The 12500-nt window shown below is 43.0% G+C and overlaps 1 protein-coding gene across 1 annotated transcript in view; it reads left to right on the top strand.

Moving 5' to 3' along the window:
* The window catches only part of mnat1 (MNAT1 component of CDK activating kinase), a 66702-nt gene that overhangs the window by 19567 nt on the left and 34635 nt on the right, over window positions 1-12500 (top strand). The window contains exons 2-6 of the mRNA XM_061696121.1: window positions 1826-1978; window positions 2355-2428; window positions 2848-2951; window positions 3510-3650; window positions 6802-6933. Coding sequence (XP_061552105.1) covers window positions 1826-1978; window positions 2355-2428; window positions 2848-2951; window positions 3510-3650; window positions 6802-6933 — 604 coding nt within the window. The remainder of the gene's footprint in view (window positions 1-1825; window positions 1979-2354; window positions 2429-2847; window positions 2952-3509; window positions 3651-6801; window positions 6934-12500) is intronic.

The raw sequence follows: 12500 nt of genomic DNA, 5'->3' as shown, positions 1-12500 counted from the left end.
GAAAGTCTCCAATGTGATTATTAAAAGTGCCTTTGTTCAGTTCTTTGAGCATATCAGGAGCCAAAACACCACCAGAAAAACTCATCATGACCGCACTGCCCTGCTATACATTTTTCTGCCCTCGGAAGATGCTTGAGACATAAACCAGAAAGTAAAAGTTCTGCTCATGCTGCCAAATGTGGCCTTGATTGCTTAGATTTTCAGGAATAATACTGACTTCCTAACTTTTTGTTTTTGAATAAAAGCCATGAGCCTCCATGACATTTGAGTTAACCCCCCCCCCCCCCCCCCCCCAAAAAAAAAAAAACAGTACATTTAAGAGGTAAGGACATTATTTTTACTTTTTCCCCAGAATTATGTAACAGCAACGCAGGCTTATGCAATGTGGCAGAGAGACTGAGTTCTTTTTGTAGTAACAATAAGACAAATGTGTTTCCAGTGCAGACAGACACTCTTGATAATGGGGTGTCAGGCCAATTTCTACCGTGTGAGAGTGGGAAGCCGCCTAATTGACGTTCCTATCGTAATCCCAGTAATTTTTGAGCACTCAGAGGAAATATTCCTGTGTCCTATTAGTGTCCCATCCACCATGTGTGCGGAACATAATTCAAGAGAAGATAATAGAAGATAGAGGGCCGCTGCGGCTCAGTTGGTAGAGCAGATTGTCCAATGACCGAAAGTTCACCAGTTTGAATCCCAGCTCTGACTGTCTGAATGTCGAAGTGTGCTTGGGCAAGACACTGAACCTTGGATGGCAGCAGCTGTCCATTGGTGTATGGATGTGTGTGTGAAAGGGTGAATGTGAGGCTTTGTAAAATGCTTTGGGCGCTGTGATGGTGTAGTTAAAGCGCTATTATATGTCCAGCCCATTTACCATTTAATTCACAAATAAGATCATGAAATTTCTACAGTGAGAAATTTTTTATTTCATCAGCCTCATACACCCTAATGTGCAGGCACACAGCTTCACGTACCAGGGTTCCCATAGGTGCTTGAAATTCCCAAAAATTTTATCATAAAATGTTAGCATTTTACTGTTACCTTCACATTTTTTTTTCAAATTTCAATCTTGGTGTGCTTACATTGTCAGTCGCTTAATTCTCCAAATAAAAGGCAAAGCTTGCTTCAAGCAGTTTTTGTCACTCTCAGCTGAAGTATGTGAATTTTCGAGAATTACACATTGCTTGTTAAACACTAAACCGTTCAACCAATATATAATGCAGCATATACTGGCAACTGGGAATTAGCATAGATGTTACTTATGGAAATTATACACCTTCAAACAATTGCTACTTTACCACACATGGCGTAGCAACAGTTCCAAATAGATACAACAATGCACACAGGCTTATGCGCTCTCTGCTCTGTAGGAACAATGACTATTATGACTATTACTGGAGCTTAGTGGGTTTTCTTGATCGCTGAATCTCTTGCAGTAGTTCTGCGTGATACCTGGCATGTTATGGCACTACACTGAAGGTGTGCAACTCTAAATTGGGACTTGCCTTTTCAGTATACTGTCAAAACCCATAAAAAACACTCTACTCACGAAAGTCAATTTGTTCAAAATCATTTCACACAAGTTTGTGATATAGCGAGGGACGTGAACAATGAACCGCAATATAGCCGGGGAACACTGTAATCAATACATTATGAAAAATGGAACAATGAATCAATAGTGAATTGTCCTCAAATTCTCCCTTTGTGAAAAATACATAGTTTCAATATGATTAGGTAAAATAATATTGGATAATATGTTTGATTTTGACCTCCGCAAATAGTGTCAGCCATTGTGCTGGTGTTATGTTCTTCTGTGTGTGTTAAGATGCGAGAGCTGCGTGGAGATGCTGTTTGTCCGTGGGTCCAGCAACTGTGTGCAGTGCGACACGCCCCTGAGGAAGAGCAACTTCCGCGTGCAGCTCTTTGAGGACCCCACCGTTGACAAGGAGGTGGAGATCCGCAAGAAGGTGCTGAAGATGTGAGTGAACGAAGGAGGGAGGGTGAGGGGTGTGGCCATGGTGTGTTTATGTGTCATCCCGTGCCTCCTCCCACTTCTTAAGCCACCTTTGTCTTCCTCATTACGTTGTTTGTTTTGTAGACAATGAGTCTCTGGGGTCGGGGGGGCGGGGGTAGTCAAGCAGGAAGGCTCTTTCCCTGCCAGGTTTTTTTTACTGGGTTGCCCCTCCCTGCCCCCCCCACCCCCCATCTCATCTGTTCTTTAATAGCCCCTTAATTGACATCTAATGTGTGTCTATTAGGAAGAATTCAGACATGCTATTATAAAATGGTTGATTTAATGGGGATATTAATGTCTGCACGTATTTGCTTTCTTCTGGTTTTGTCTCCCTCTGCAGTTACAACAGGAGGGATTGTGACTTTCCCAGCCTGAGAGAATATAACGACTACTTGGAGCAAGTGGAGGACATCGGTACAAGCACTGACTTACTAAATGCTCACTGTACAAGTCTGCTAAAAGGATGTTTCCAGCCGCCGTAATGATTTCTCCCCAGCTGCATAGAGAGATGTTTAACAGGCATTAGTGCATGCCAACCTGGGTCATAGATCACAGGATAGAGCTGCCAATGCTAACAGATCATGAATGCCAACATCCCATAAGCTTTTAGCCCTTAGTAGTGCATGAGGCAGCCTCAAAGTTTCTTTTGGTCCAAGTGAGGATTTGCAATGTTTTTGTGTGCATTTCAGTATTACTTACTGAGTATTTGTTTTCTTTGGCTCTTCTGTAGAATTTAAAATGACAGTGACTGCAGCTTGTCTACATAATTCGAGTTGGCTGTGATGGACAGATTCAAGTGCTTTAATCATGGTTTGTCTCTCCTGTCTGTGCAGTGTTTAACCTTACAAACAATGTTGATGTGGAGGACACCAAACTGAGGATGGAGCAGTACCAGCGGGAGAACAGAGAGATAATCCAGAAGAATAAAGCGAAGCTTGTATGTAAAGAGTTCATTTATTATTGAAGAGTTTTGCGGTTAAATATAAACAATAGGGGAATCTTCCCTGTATTTTCTGTCCTTTAGGTCTTCACTCCCTACCCATGTTATTAGGATACACCTGAAAAACATAGTGAGATCCAGAACAAGAGCTTTATCAGAATTTGTGCTATAACAAGGAGAATAAGGCTTCAGATATGACATTATTGTCTTAGTTGTAGATTGCGGTGGTATACACATCCAGTATATAAAACACCTATGGCTTGTAACCAAAACATTAGAAACACTTCTTGATATGACCTGTTTCAGTTCTAAATCCACCTACAACCGAAAAGAACAAATTGAGCATTTGTATATTTTTAAAGATGGAATTCTTAATAGAGCTCATCTATTGCATCTCATAAGATCGTGGGACACTTAAAGATGGACCCAGTGAGTGTATTTTCTGCAAGTCTGTCCTGGAACTGAGAATTATTTTCTGTTTACCAGTATTTTTTAGTGAGTGGTTAATTTATGATTGGTAGACTTATTGAATCCAACTCACCTGACTCTCTTCAGACTCGAGAGCAGGAGGAACTGGAGGAGCTGCTCCTGCTGGAGCAGCAGGGCAATGAACAGCGGAGACTGGATGTGCTACAGGAGGAGCAAAGGCAGCTCCTGGCCAAAAAGAAGAACAAGCAGGCTCTTCTGGATGAACTGGTGAGAAGTAGACACGTCGCACAAAGAGTACGCCAACAGAATTTCATGTCTGTCTCGTTGCGCAAATATGATTCCTTAAGAGCTACCACATTATGACATATATATGTTCCATTAGACACACACACACACACACACACAAACACCCTGAGGGTTCACGGTTGATCATTAAGAGCTTATTACCAGTCATTGTGCTGCTGGGTGCATTGTTCCCATTCTGTGATTCCAAAGCCTCTTGGCTCCATTGTGTTGAGCTGCAGGCTTTGGAACTGATTGTTCTTTCAGTGCGGCCTGCTCTAGCACCATCACAGATAGCAGGTTAAGCTATGTGTTTGTTTGTTTAAGGCACAGGGCCTGTCCACTGTAGGCAGATGAGATCAGCGCTCAGCCCCCTAGGGGAACCCTCCTGGGTCCTGACATCTGTACATCCCAGCATCCCCCAAACACATTGTTCTGTCACTGCCATCACACCCACATACAAACTCAGTAAATGTGATGCCTTTTTGGTGGTTCCTCCTCAACTTGTGGTTAACAAGCTGCTTCACTAGCAACTTGATTATTTTCACCTAATCTAAAGATTAGAATGAAACGTCGGGAGGGCAGCGCACCATCAACACTGTGTATAGTGAGGATGGGGCACTGCTGACTTTGACTCGGGACGTTGTGAGGCGGTGAGGAGAATACTTCAAAGACCTCCTCAATTCCACCGACATGCCTTACCATGAGGAAGCAGAGTCTGGGGTCTCTGAAGCGGGCTCTCCTACCTCTGGGGTTGAGTTCAACGAGGTAGTTAAAAAGCTCCTCGGTGGCAAGGCCCCGGGGGTGGATGAGATTCGCCCGGACTTACTAAAGGCTCTGGATGTTGTGGGGCTGTCCTGGTTGACACGCCTCTGCAACATTGCATGGACATCGGGGACAGTGCCTCTGGATTGGCAGACTTGGTTGGTGGTGTTCCCAGAGGGGGTGTTCCAACTACAGGGGGATCACACTCCTCAGCCTCCCTGGTAAGGTCTATTCAGGGGTGCTGGAGAGGAGGGTCCGTCGGGAAGTCGAATCTCAGATTCAGGAGGAGCAGTGTGGTTTTCGTCCTGGCCGTGGAACAGTGGACCAGCGCTACACCCTCGGCAGGGTCCGCGAGGCTGCATGGGAGTTCGCCCAAGCAGTCTACATGTGTTTTGTAGACTTGGAGAAGGCATTTGACCGTGCTTCGGGAGTATGGGGGTGCCAAACCCCCGGCTACTGTAGGACCAGTGTCAGAGTTTGGTCTGCATTGCCGGCAGTAAGTCGGACTCGTTTCCGGTGAGGGTTGGACTCCGCCAAGGCTGCCTTTTGTTCCTAACTTTTATGGACAGAATTTCTAGGCGCAGCCGGGGTCCGGTGTGGTGGCCTCAGTATTACATCTCTGTTTTTTGTATATGTTGGGGTTCTGTTGGCTTCATCAAGCTGTGATCTCCAACTCTCACTGGAGCGGTTTGCAGCAGAGTGTGAAGCGGCTGGGAGGAGAATCAGAACAATGAATCTGAGACCATGGTCCTCAGTCGGAAAAGAGTGGAGTGCCCTCTCCGAGGTCAGGGATGAGATCCTGCCCCAAGTGGAGGAGTTCAAATGTCTTGGGGCCTTGTTCAAGAGTAAGAGAAGAATGGAACGGGAGCTCGACAGGCGGATCGGTGCAGCGTCTGTAGTGATAGTAACAGACTTTGTATCGTTCCGTTGTGGTGAAGGAGCTAAGCCGTAAGGCGAATCTCTCTATTTACCAGTCGATCTACATTCCTACTCTCACCTATGGTGACGAGCTGTGGGTCGTGACCGAAAGAAAAAGATGCCGGATACAAGCGGCCGAAATGAGTCTCTCCCTTAGAGAGAGAGTGAGAAGCTTGGTCATCCGGGAGGGGCTCAGAATAGAGCCGCTGCTTCTCCGCATTGAGAGGAGCCAGACGAGGTGGCTCGGGCATCTGTTTAGGATGCCTCCTTGACGCCTCCCTGGTGAGGTGTCACAGGCACGTCCCACCGGGAGGAGACCCCAGGGATAACCCAGGACACGCTGGAGAGACTATGTCTCTCGGCTTGCGTGGGAACGCCTTTGGATCCCCTTGGAAGAGCTGGAGAAAGTGGCTGGGGAGAGGGAAGTCTAGACTTCCCTGCTTAAAGCTAAGCCCCTGCGACCCGACCTTGGATAAGCGGAAGAAAATGGATGGATGGATGGATGGATGGACGAACGTTGGCACCATATGTTTACACACAGGTTAAGTACATATAGTCTGCAAAGTATAATAATGTGACTTCATTCTTGGCCAGTTATGGTTTGTTTGGAAAAACTAAATCGTCCTAGTATATCTTTTTAACAAGCTCTAAGATCTTAGACAGGCAGCAGAAGATTCAGATCCAGTTGTCTTGATCCAAGGCATCAAAATGTGATAAGATCCCACATAAGCACACCATAATTACAACCAGATCTGATGAGGTTTGACAGAGATATATGCCTCTGAACATGTTGGTTAGTATAGTCCATGTTACATTTAAATTGCTACCAAATGCAAATTTGGATTAGTTCCAGATGTAAGTAGCTTTTAAATTACAGTATACAGTGTAACCTTGTATACAGATAGCAGAACACATTCTTTAAGTTGAAGAGGATTTGATTAAATTGATTTTAAAAAATGACAGAGGTGTAATTTTGTTGTATTAGTTTTACGCTAATAAAAAATAGGTTTTTATGAATTGTAAAATAACATTTAATCTCATGCCATTACTAATGTGATAATTTTCACAATTAAGTAGGAACATTCTTGGAAGAAAATCTTATAATAAGTGTGGGTCCATACTTCCAAAACTATGGCCTTAATATTGGACACGAAGCACAGCAATGAAAACAAAACCACTTTGATGGAGATCCCAGGACATGTCAGTACTGGAAGCTGTTAAATTAGTTTAGTTTATCTTAAATTAGTTTATCTGTAAATACAAAACTGACCTCACATGTCCAAACCATCAAAAATGTCCTACCTAATCAGTGAACTACATGTCCAAGTTTGTGTTTGTGTTTAAACATCTGCCCTAAACAACACATCACTGGAGACACTGAAAGCTTCGACCTTGCAGCTAATGGAATCGAGGTGGTGCAGCACACTTGACGCAACCGTTTTTGTTTCCTCAGGAAACGTCTCAGCTCCCTGCCTCCCTCTTGCTTGCCCAACACAAAGCCCGTGTTTCCCAGCTGGAAACAGAGATCGAACAGCAGAAACATGTGGTCAAAGCCACCAATCACTTTTCAACAGGAATTCAGATGGTGAGTGTGACCCACTTTTCGCCATTTATTTTTAGTTTAAGTGAAATAAAATTAAAAAAATTAAAGAAAACGAAACTTCAAATAAACTGTAGTGTTGAATCAAAAGACTAGAGAAGGTTGTTCCCTTTTCTGGTTCTCCTTCACTGGAAGAAAAGGTTCTCACTCCTTCCGTCATGTCATCACATTGTTCTGAGCCAAAACTGGGGCCCAAAGACAGAGAGACCTTGTAAATCTGGCCCCTGTAAGCTTTCCATGCCTGCAGAGACCTTCCATTTTGCTGCTATTCTAGTTTCCAGTCATTTGTTTTCATTTTACTTTGATGAGACAGGCTGTGTCATCACCTGAAGCCCTCCCCAACAACCCTCATGAGGAGCACTTCTATTCCCACAGTTCAGTGATGCATGGGAGAGATATCTGCAAGGTTGTCACCTATAGGCTCCTTCTGGATCCAGTCTTATCTCATTAGCAAGTTCATTTTTCAATGAAGTTCATCACGTGATACCATTCTACCATGGTTGTTGTTCATCATCAAGATCAAAAGAACTGAAGTGTTTTCACCTTCTTTTTCTACCACACAGCTAAACTTGCTGATGGAGAGAAACAGTGTTATTATGCTGCTTTTGGTTTCTTCTGCGGTTGCAACCCCCACTCCAAGCCCTTAATTTATTTTCACTCTACCATCCCTAAGCTCTCTCCATACATATGCTCTGCTCAGCTGCAAGTTGGGCGAACATGTGGGTTTGAATTTTCCTTCACCTCAGAGTCCAAAAGCATGACTTGTGTTTGACTTGGTAAGATTTCAGCACAGAGTGGCAAATTCTTGCAGATTGCTGGAATTCATTTATCTCTTAGGTTGTGGTCCCTTATTCCAAAATGCATTTGAGTTAGAGGAAACACATCAGCAAAGCTGGTCTGTCTTTCGAGCACTTAGAGTGATGCCAATTAGTGCTTGGGAAAATACACTCTTTGGTGTAAGTAAGACTTAGACTTTACACCGATCTGATCGGCCTGATCGTCGATAAATAGCATTTTATGCTGATCGGATTTAATGTCATAATTCGCCGATCCGATCATTTTCTCCACGTCACCATCGTGTACTATATATTTGAATTCAAATGCTAGTTTATTTTTAGTATTGTCGTGCGTCTTTTGACGTAGTACTGTAAATATCTGACAACCAATAAAGTTATTTAAAAAAAAAAAACATGTCGGCGGTGTGGAACAGACAACACGTCTGAGACAGAAAACATGTAATGCGTGGATCAGACTAAAAGACAAATTTGGTCTTTCGCGATTGCACTATGTCAAACTACTGCAATAAAATCCTGTATTCCGGTACCACCACATCCCTTCTTTTACGATCACTGGGCTTTATGTTGTCAACTCATAAACGCGACCGGATACAGTCATTACCATGGCGACGACATCGCGGCGTGTGTATTGTAAGAACAAAATGGGGAAAAAACGTGTGCTGGCGGTCACCAGTGCTCGGAAGATTACATTAATTTAAGGTACGCTTGAGGTATGTTCAAGTACTTTTAATATGATACGACTCGCGAGCAGGAAACAAAACGTTATGTAGCCTAGCAAGCTAGTGCTACCACTAACGGTTGTACGTAAATATGCCGGCGTGATGTCGAATCATGCTCTGATGTTTCACTGTGTGTGAAGTAATTTAATTACAATAAAGTAATGCAACTACAGTAAGTTTGCTTCCATTATTTCTGTCATGTTGTAATGTTGGTTTGACCTGACTGATTAGAATACATGACCTGACTAGAGCAGTGATTTCCAACCTTTATGGAGCAAAGGCACATATTTTACAATTGGAAAATCTCTCGGCACACCAGCAAACAAAAATGTCACAAAAAGTAGATACAGAGTAATTACTGTATGTAATTACTGTAATTACTTCCTGCCATCTCATAGAAGAGCATTTATTTGTTCTGTGTCACTATGCCTCACTGGCATAAATAGAGAAACAAAGATACATTATTTCTTGTAAATGAATACTTTTTTGAACAGTTAAGTAAAATTTGATAATTGCCCACAGCACCCCTGAAGATTGCTCATGGCAGACTAATGTGCCACGGCACACTGGTTGGGAATTACTAGACTAGAGAATGAATACTTAAAGATACTCAGTATACAGTACACATGTATATACAGTAAATTAACAAGTCATTTAAATAGACACATTACTCCATCTTGTGAACGGATCGGTTATCGTTTTTTTAAACTCGATGATCGGTGATCGGCCCCAAAAATCCTGATCGTGTAAAGCCTAGTAACTATGGCACACCTGATCATTACACCCAATTAAATGTGGAACAACATATAGAGTTACCAAGACTATTGTCCATGTAGTGATTTTGTTTTACAAAAGGATTCAGTAAAAACTCAAGTATGGTCAGTAAAAAAATCATTGCTCTATATGGGAGCAGCGCATAGCAAAATAACCCTTTAAATTTTGGTAGAGCCCATTGAATCAACCTTCCAAGCCAAATACGTGGTTGAGTATTATAAACGTATTTTTGTAATGGTTCGGGTGGACAGAAGCATAAACATGGTACTGTTCTGGCATGCAAATTACAGCTTGTGTTTTAGGCATTTCTGCAGCACTGGCAATGCGGATCTTTTTGACTAAAACACAAGATCATTGTCCTCTAAACCCCAAATACACAAAGCTGCATAGTCATGATATTTTTCTGTTATGCTAACATAATACACAGCGAGAGTAAAACGTATTTTATTTTTAAATCCTCAGTGAATACTGTAAACAATCTTAAAACAAAATTCTGGAAGATTTGTTGCAATTTGAGTGTTAATCCAAATACGAATTGTTTAACCCTGGCGGAGAACAATCTCTGTTTCCTGGCATTCTGGTTGATGTTGTCATTGGATAATTAATCAATATGTTTGTTTTTGAAAATATAAAGATTTATTTCAGAAGAAAGGAACGTTTAGTGTAAGAAGAAAGCAAACAGTGGGCGACATGAATTTAACAGTTGGCTCATTTTATGGCCTCTAATTTTATCAACCGTGTTGATGTGCAAGTTCATCTGTCACACAAGTAGAAAGTCATCACTAACCCTGCCACATGCAACACTTTAGCCTCCCTCCTCTCTTGGGCCAAGGTGAGCTGTCACTGGTGGAATGACATATCTGCCTGTGTTTGAGCCCACCAATCCGAGGAACGTAAAGATGTGGAGGCTCCAGTCTTTAAATAAAGAGTGCTCTAATGCAGCAGCTGTGTCATGTTGTTGACTGGGAACATGCAAGCAAACATCTAAGCCTGCTCTGTACTTTGGGACCCCAATGTGGTACAACTATTCTGGTTGAGTCAAAAGCTGTCAAATAGATGCTTGATGAAGTGAGACCATTCAAATGGAAAGTTGCCTAGTCCCAGGTGTGAAGTAAGGCTTGGGATGTGCCTGGTCTTGCCTCAGGAATGGCTTGGAAATTGCACGCTAATCCATCACTTTGTACTGGCACTATTGAAGAAAGACGCACGTATACGGCGGTGTGCAAGTGAATGCACACAAGCACACAACACAACCCTGTCTAGTCTGAGTAAACATCTTTTGAAGAATGAATTGCTCACTGATATCAAAAGAGAATGTCTGCATGGGAGGCAGCCAGTTTGTCCCTGTTTAAACAGGTTACTTGTTTTTGTCTGACACATTAAACCACTCTCAATGCCAAGCAATGACAAGTCCTCTCTCTTGGCACCTGCTGGTCGACATGAATTTATGATCATTAACATATAAATTACAGGTTTGTGCAACGCGTGACTTATGACGCCTGGTTTCAGATTTGTGTTTAAGCTTCGTTTGTGCCAGGAAAGTTGTGTCAAGTGTGTATTCTAGCTCCGGGTGTGTATTTGGGGTTCAGGACTCATCCTCGGCTGCTTTGTCCCATTCCTCCGAGTTTGACCAATGGAGAATTGCTCTAGTCTAGAGCCGCTTTCAGAGGCATCTCGAATGAAAGGTTCTTGCACTACTATTGCCTGATCCACTTGTCACAGCAGCAGAGCAGCTGACATACTTTACAAGGCCGCCATGGGCACCCAGTGGAAGCAGCAGGGACGCACACAATGCACATGTACAGTTGGGCAAATGTGGGTGGCAAGTTTATCCCTAAACATAGATGTGTAGCTGACTTAAATATCCTTGGGTGCTCTCTGGCATTATTCTAGTAGATGCGTATAGAAAATACAAGCACAACTGCAAACACTCACTTGCTGTTCAATCACGTTTGTTTTGTTTTTGTTAAATTGTCCTCTACAGTGACCTGATTGGAAGATACAATTGTTAGCGTAGGCTCGAGCTGAGCTTGTCTTTTCTCTAGCAGACTGGCCCGACCTGTTCTGCCTGAGAGGTGGTTGTTACATACTCCCCACCCCCCTTCAAATCCCTATTATCTCACAACCTTCAATGTTAGTTTTATTTCCTTTTGCCATTATTTTTGAATTACTCTATGTAATGTTGTCACAAATAACTTGTTTTGTGTATTTTTTTTTCCTTATTGGATTAGTGGAAGTCCGGTTGAACACTGCAGGGATTTTTGATAGCGGGGGGTCAGCTCACAGGCTAAAGAGAACTGTCAGCTGTGATTGGCACGAGCACATGTGGGCATTCACACCTCTGCCCCTGCCCCTGGCTTGGTCCTCTTTAGGATGGCCTCAACAACGCTCGCCTACGTCTCAGGCAAGCCCAGTCCGGCAGGAAAAGGACTTGTCAGGTTTAAGAGCTTTGCACTGGGGCAGCTGCCTCTGGTGATATTGTAGGTTATATTTAAATGTGTAAGGCGAGGGGCGACCAGCTTTTACACTTGCTACTTGCTGATCAGATGTCATTTTTGTATGAATGGAAAAGCTCTGGACACTATGTGGACAAAAATCTTAAACACACCTTCAAACACTGCAGGACTTGGAGTAAGGCTGTGTCTGTGGGAATTTTTGTCTATTTATCCTGAAGAACATTTGCCAAAATCAGAAGTTGTGGTCAGGGCTCTCAGGATGTTCCACACCAAACTCATCCAAGCATGCCATTATAGACCTTGGTTTGTGCACAAGGTCACATGGGACATAGAGGACATGCTGGAACAAAGAAGGGCCTTCCCCGAATTGGTCCCACATAGTTGGAAGCAGGAAAAGTCTGACTTGGGAGGGATATAATAATGGATTAATGGATTGTTGGTTGATCACATCTTGAAGCACTTGAGCTGAAATAAAGTGCAATACTGGCTACAACCAGCAGGGGCGTTGTTCAGTCTCAACTTGTTTGTGGTCTAAAGAAGATCAACATGACTCAGTTATGGGAAGTTGAGCTACAGCCAAAGCAGACCTTCATTATGGCACAACTCCTCCAGGCAACATTATTCTGTTCAGTAGAACACTCACAAAGAATTAGGAGTTCAGAACTAACGGGCTAACAAAAATTTGCATCGATGTTGCGTAAATTATAAGCCTTCAAACAACTGCTGCTTTAACACACATGAAGCAGCAACACGTACACACGTCATACAACAATACCCAAGGCAAATATTCTCTCTGCTTTGTAGGA

The sequence above is a fragment of the Phycodurus eques genome, chromosome 14 (genome assembly GCF_024500275.1).
Source record: "Phycodurus eques isolate BA_2022a chromosome 14, UOR_Pequ_1.1, whole genome shotgun sequence".
Classification (NCBI taxonomy): domain Eukaryota; kingdom Metazoa; phylum Chordata; class Actinopteri; order Syngnathiformes; family Syngnathidae; genus Phycodurus; species Phycodurus eques.
The sequence above is the reverse complement of the archived record's forward strand: the minus strand, read 5'-3'. Positions and strand labels throughout refer to the sequence as shown.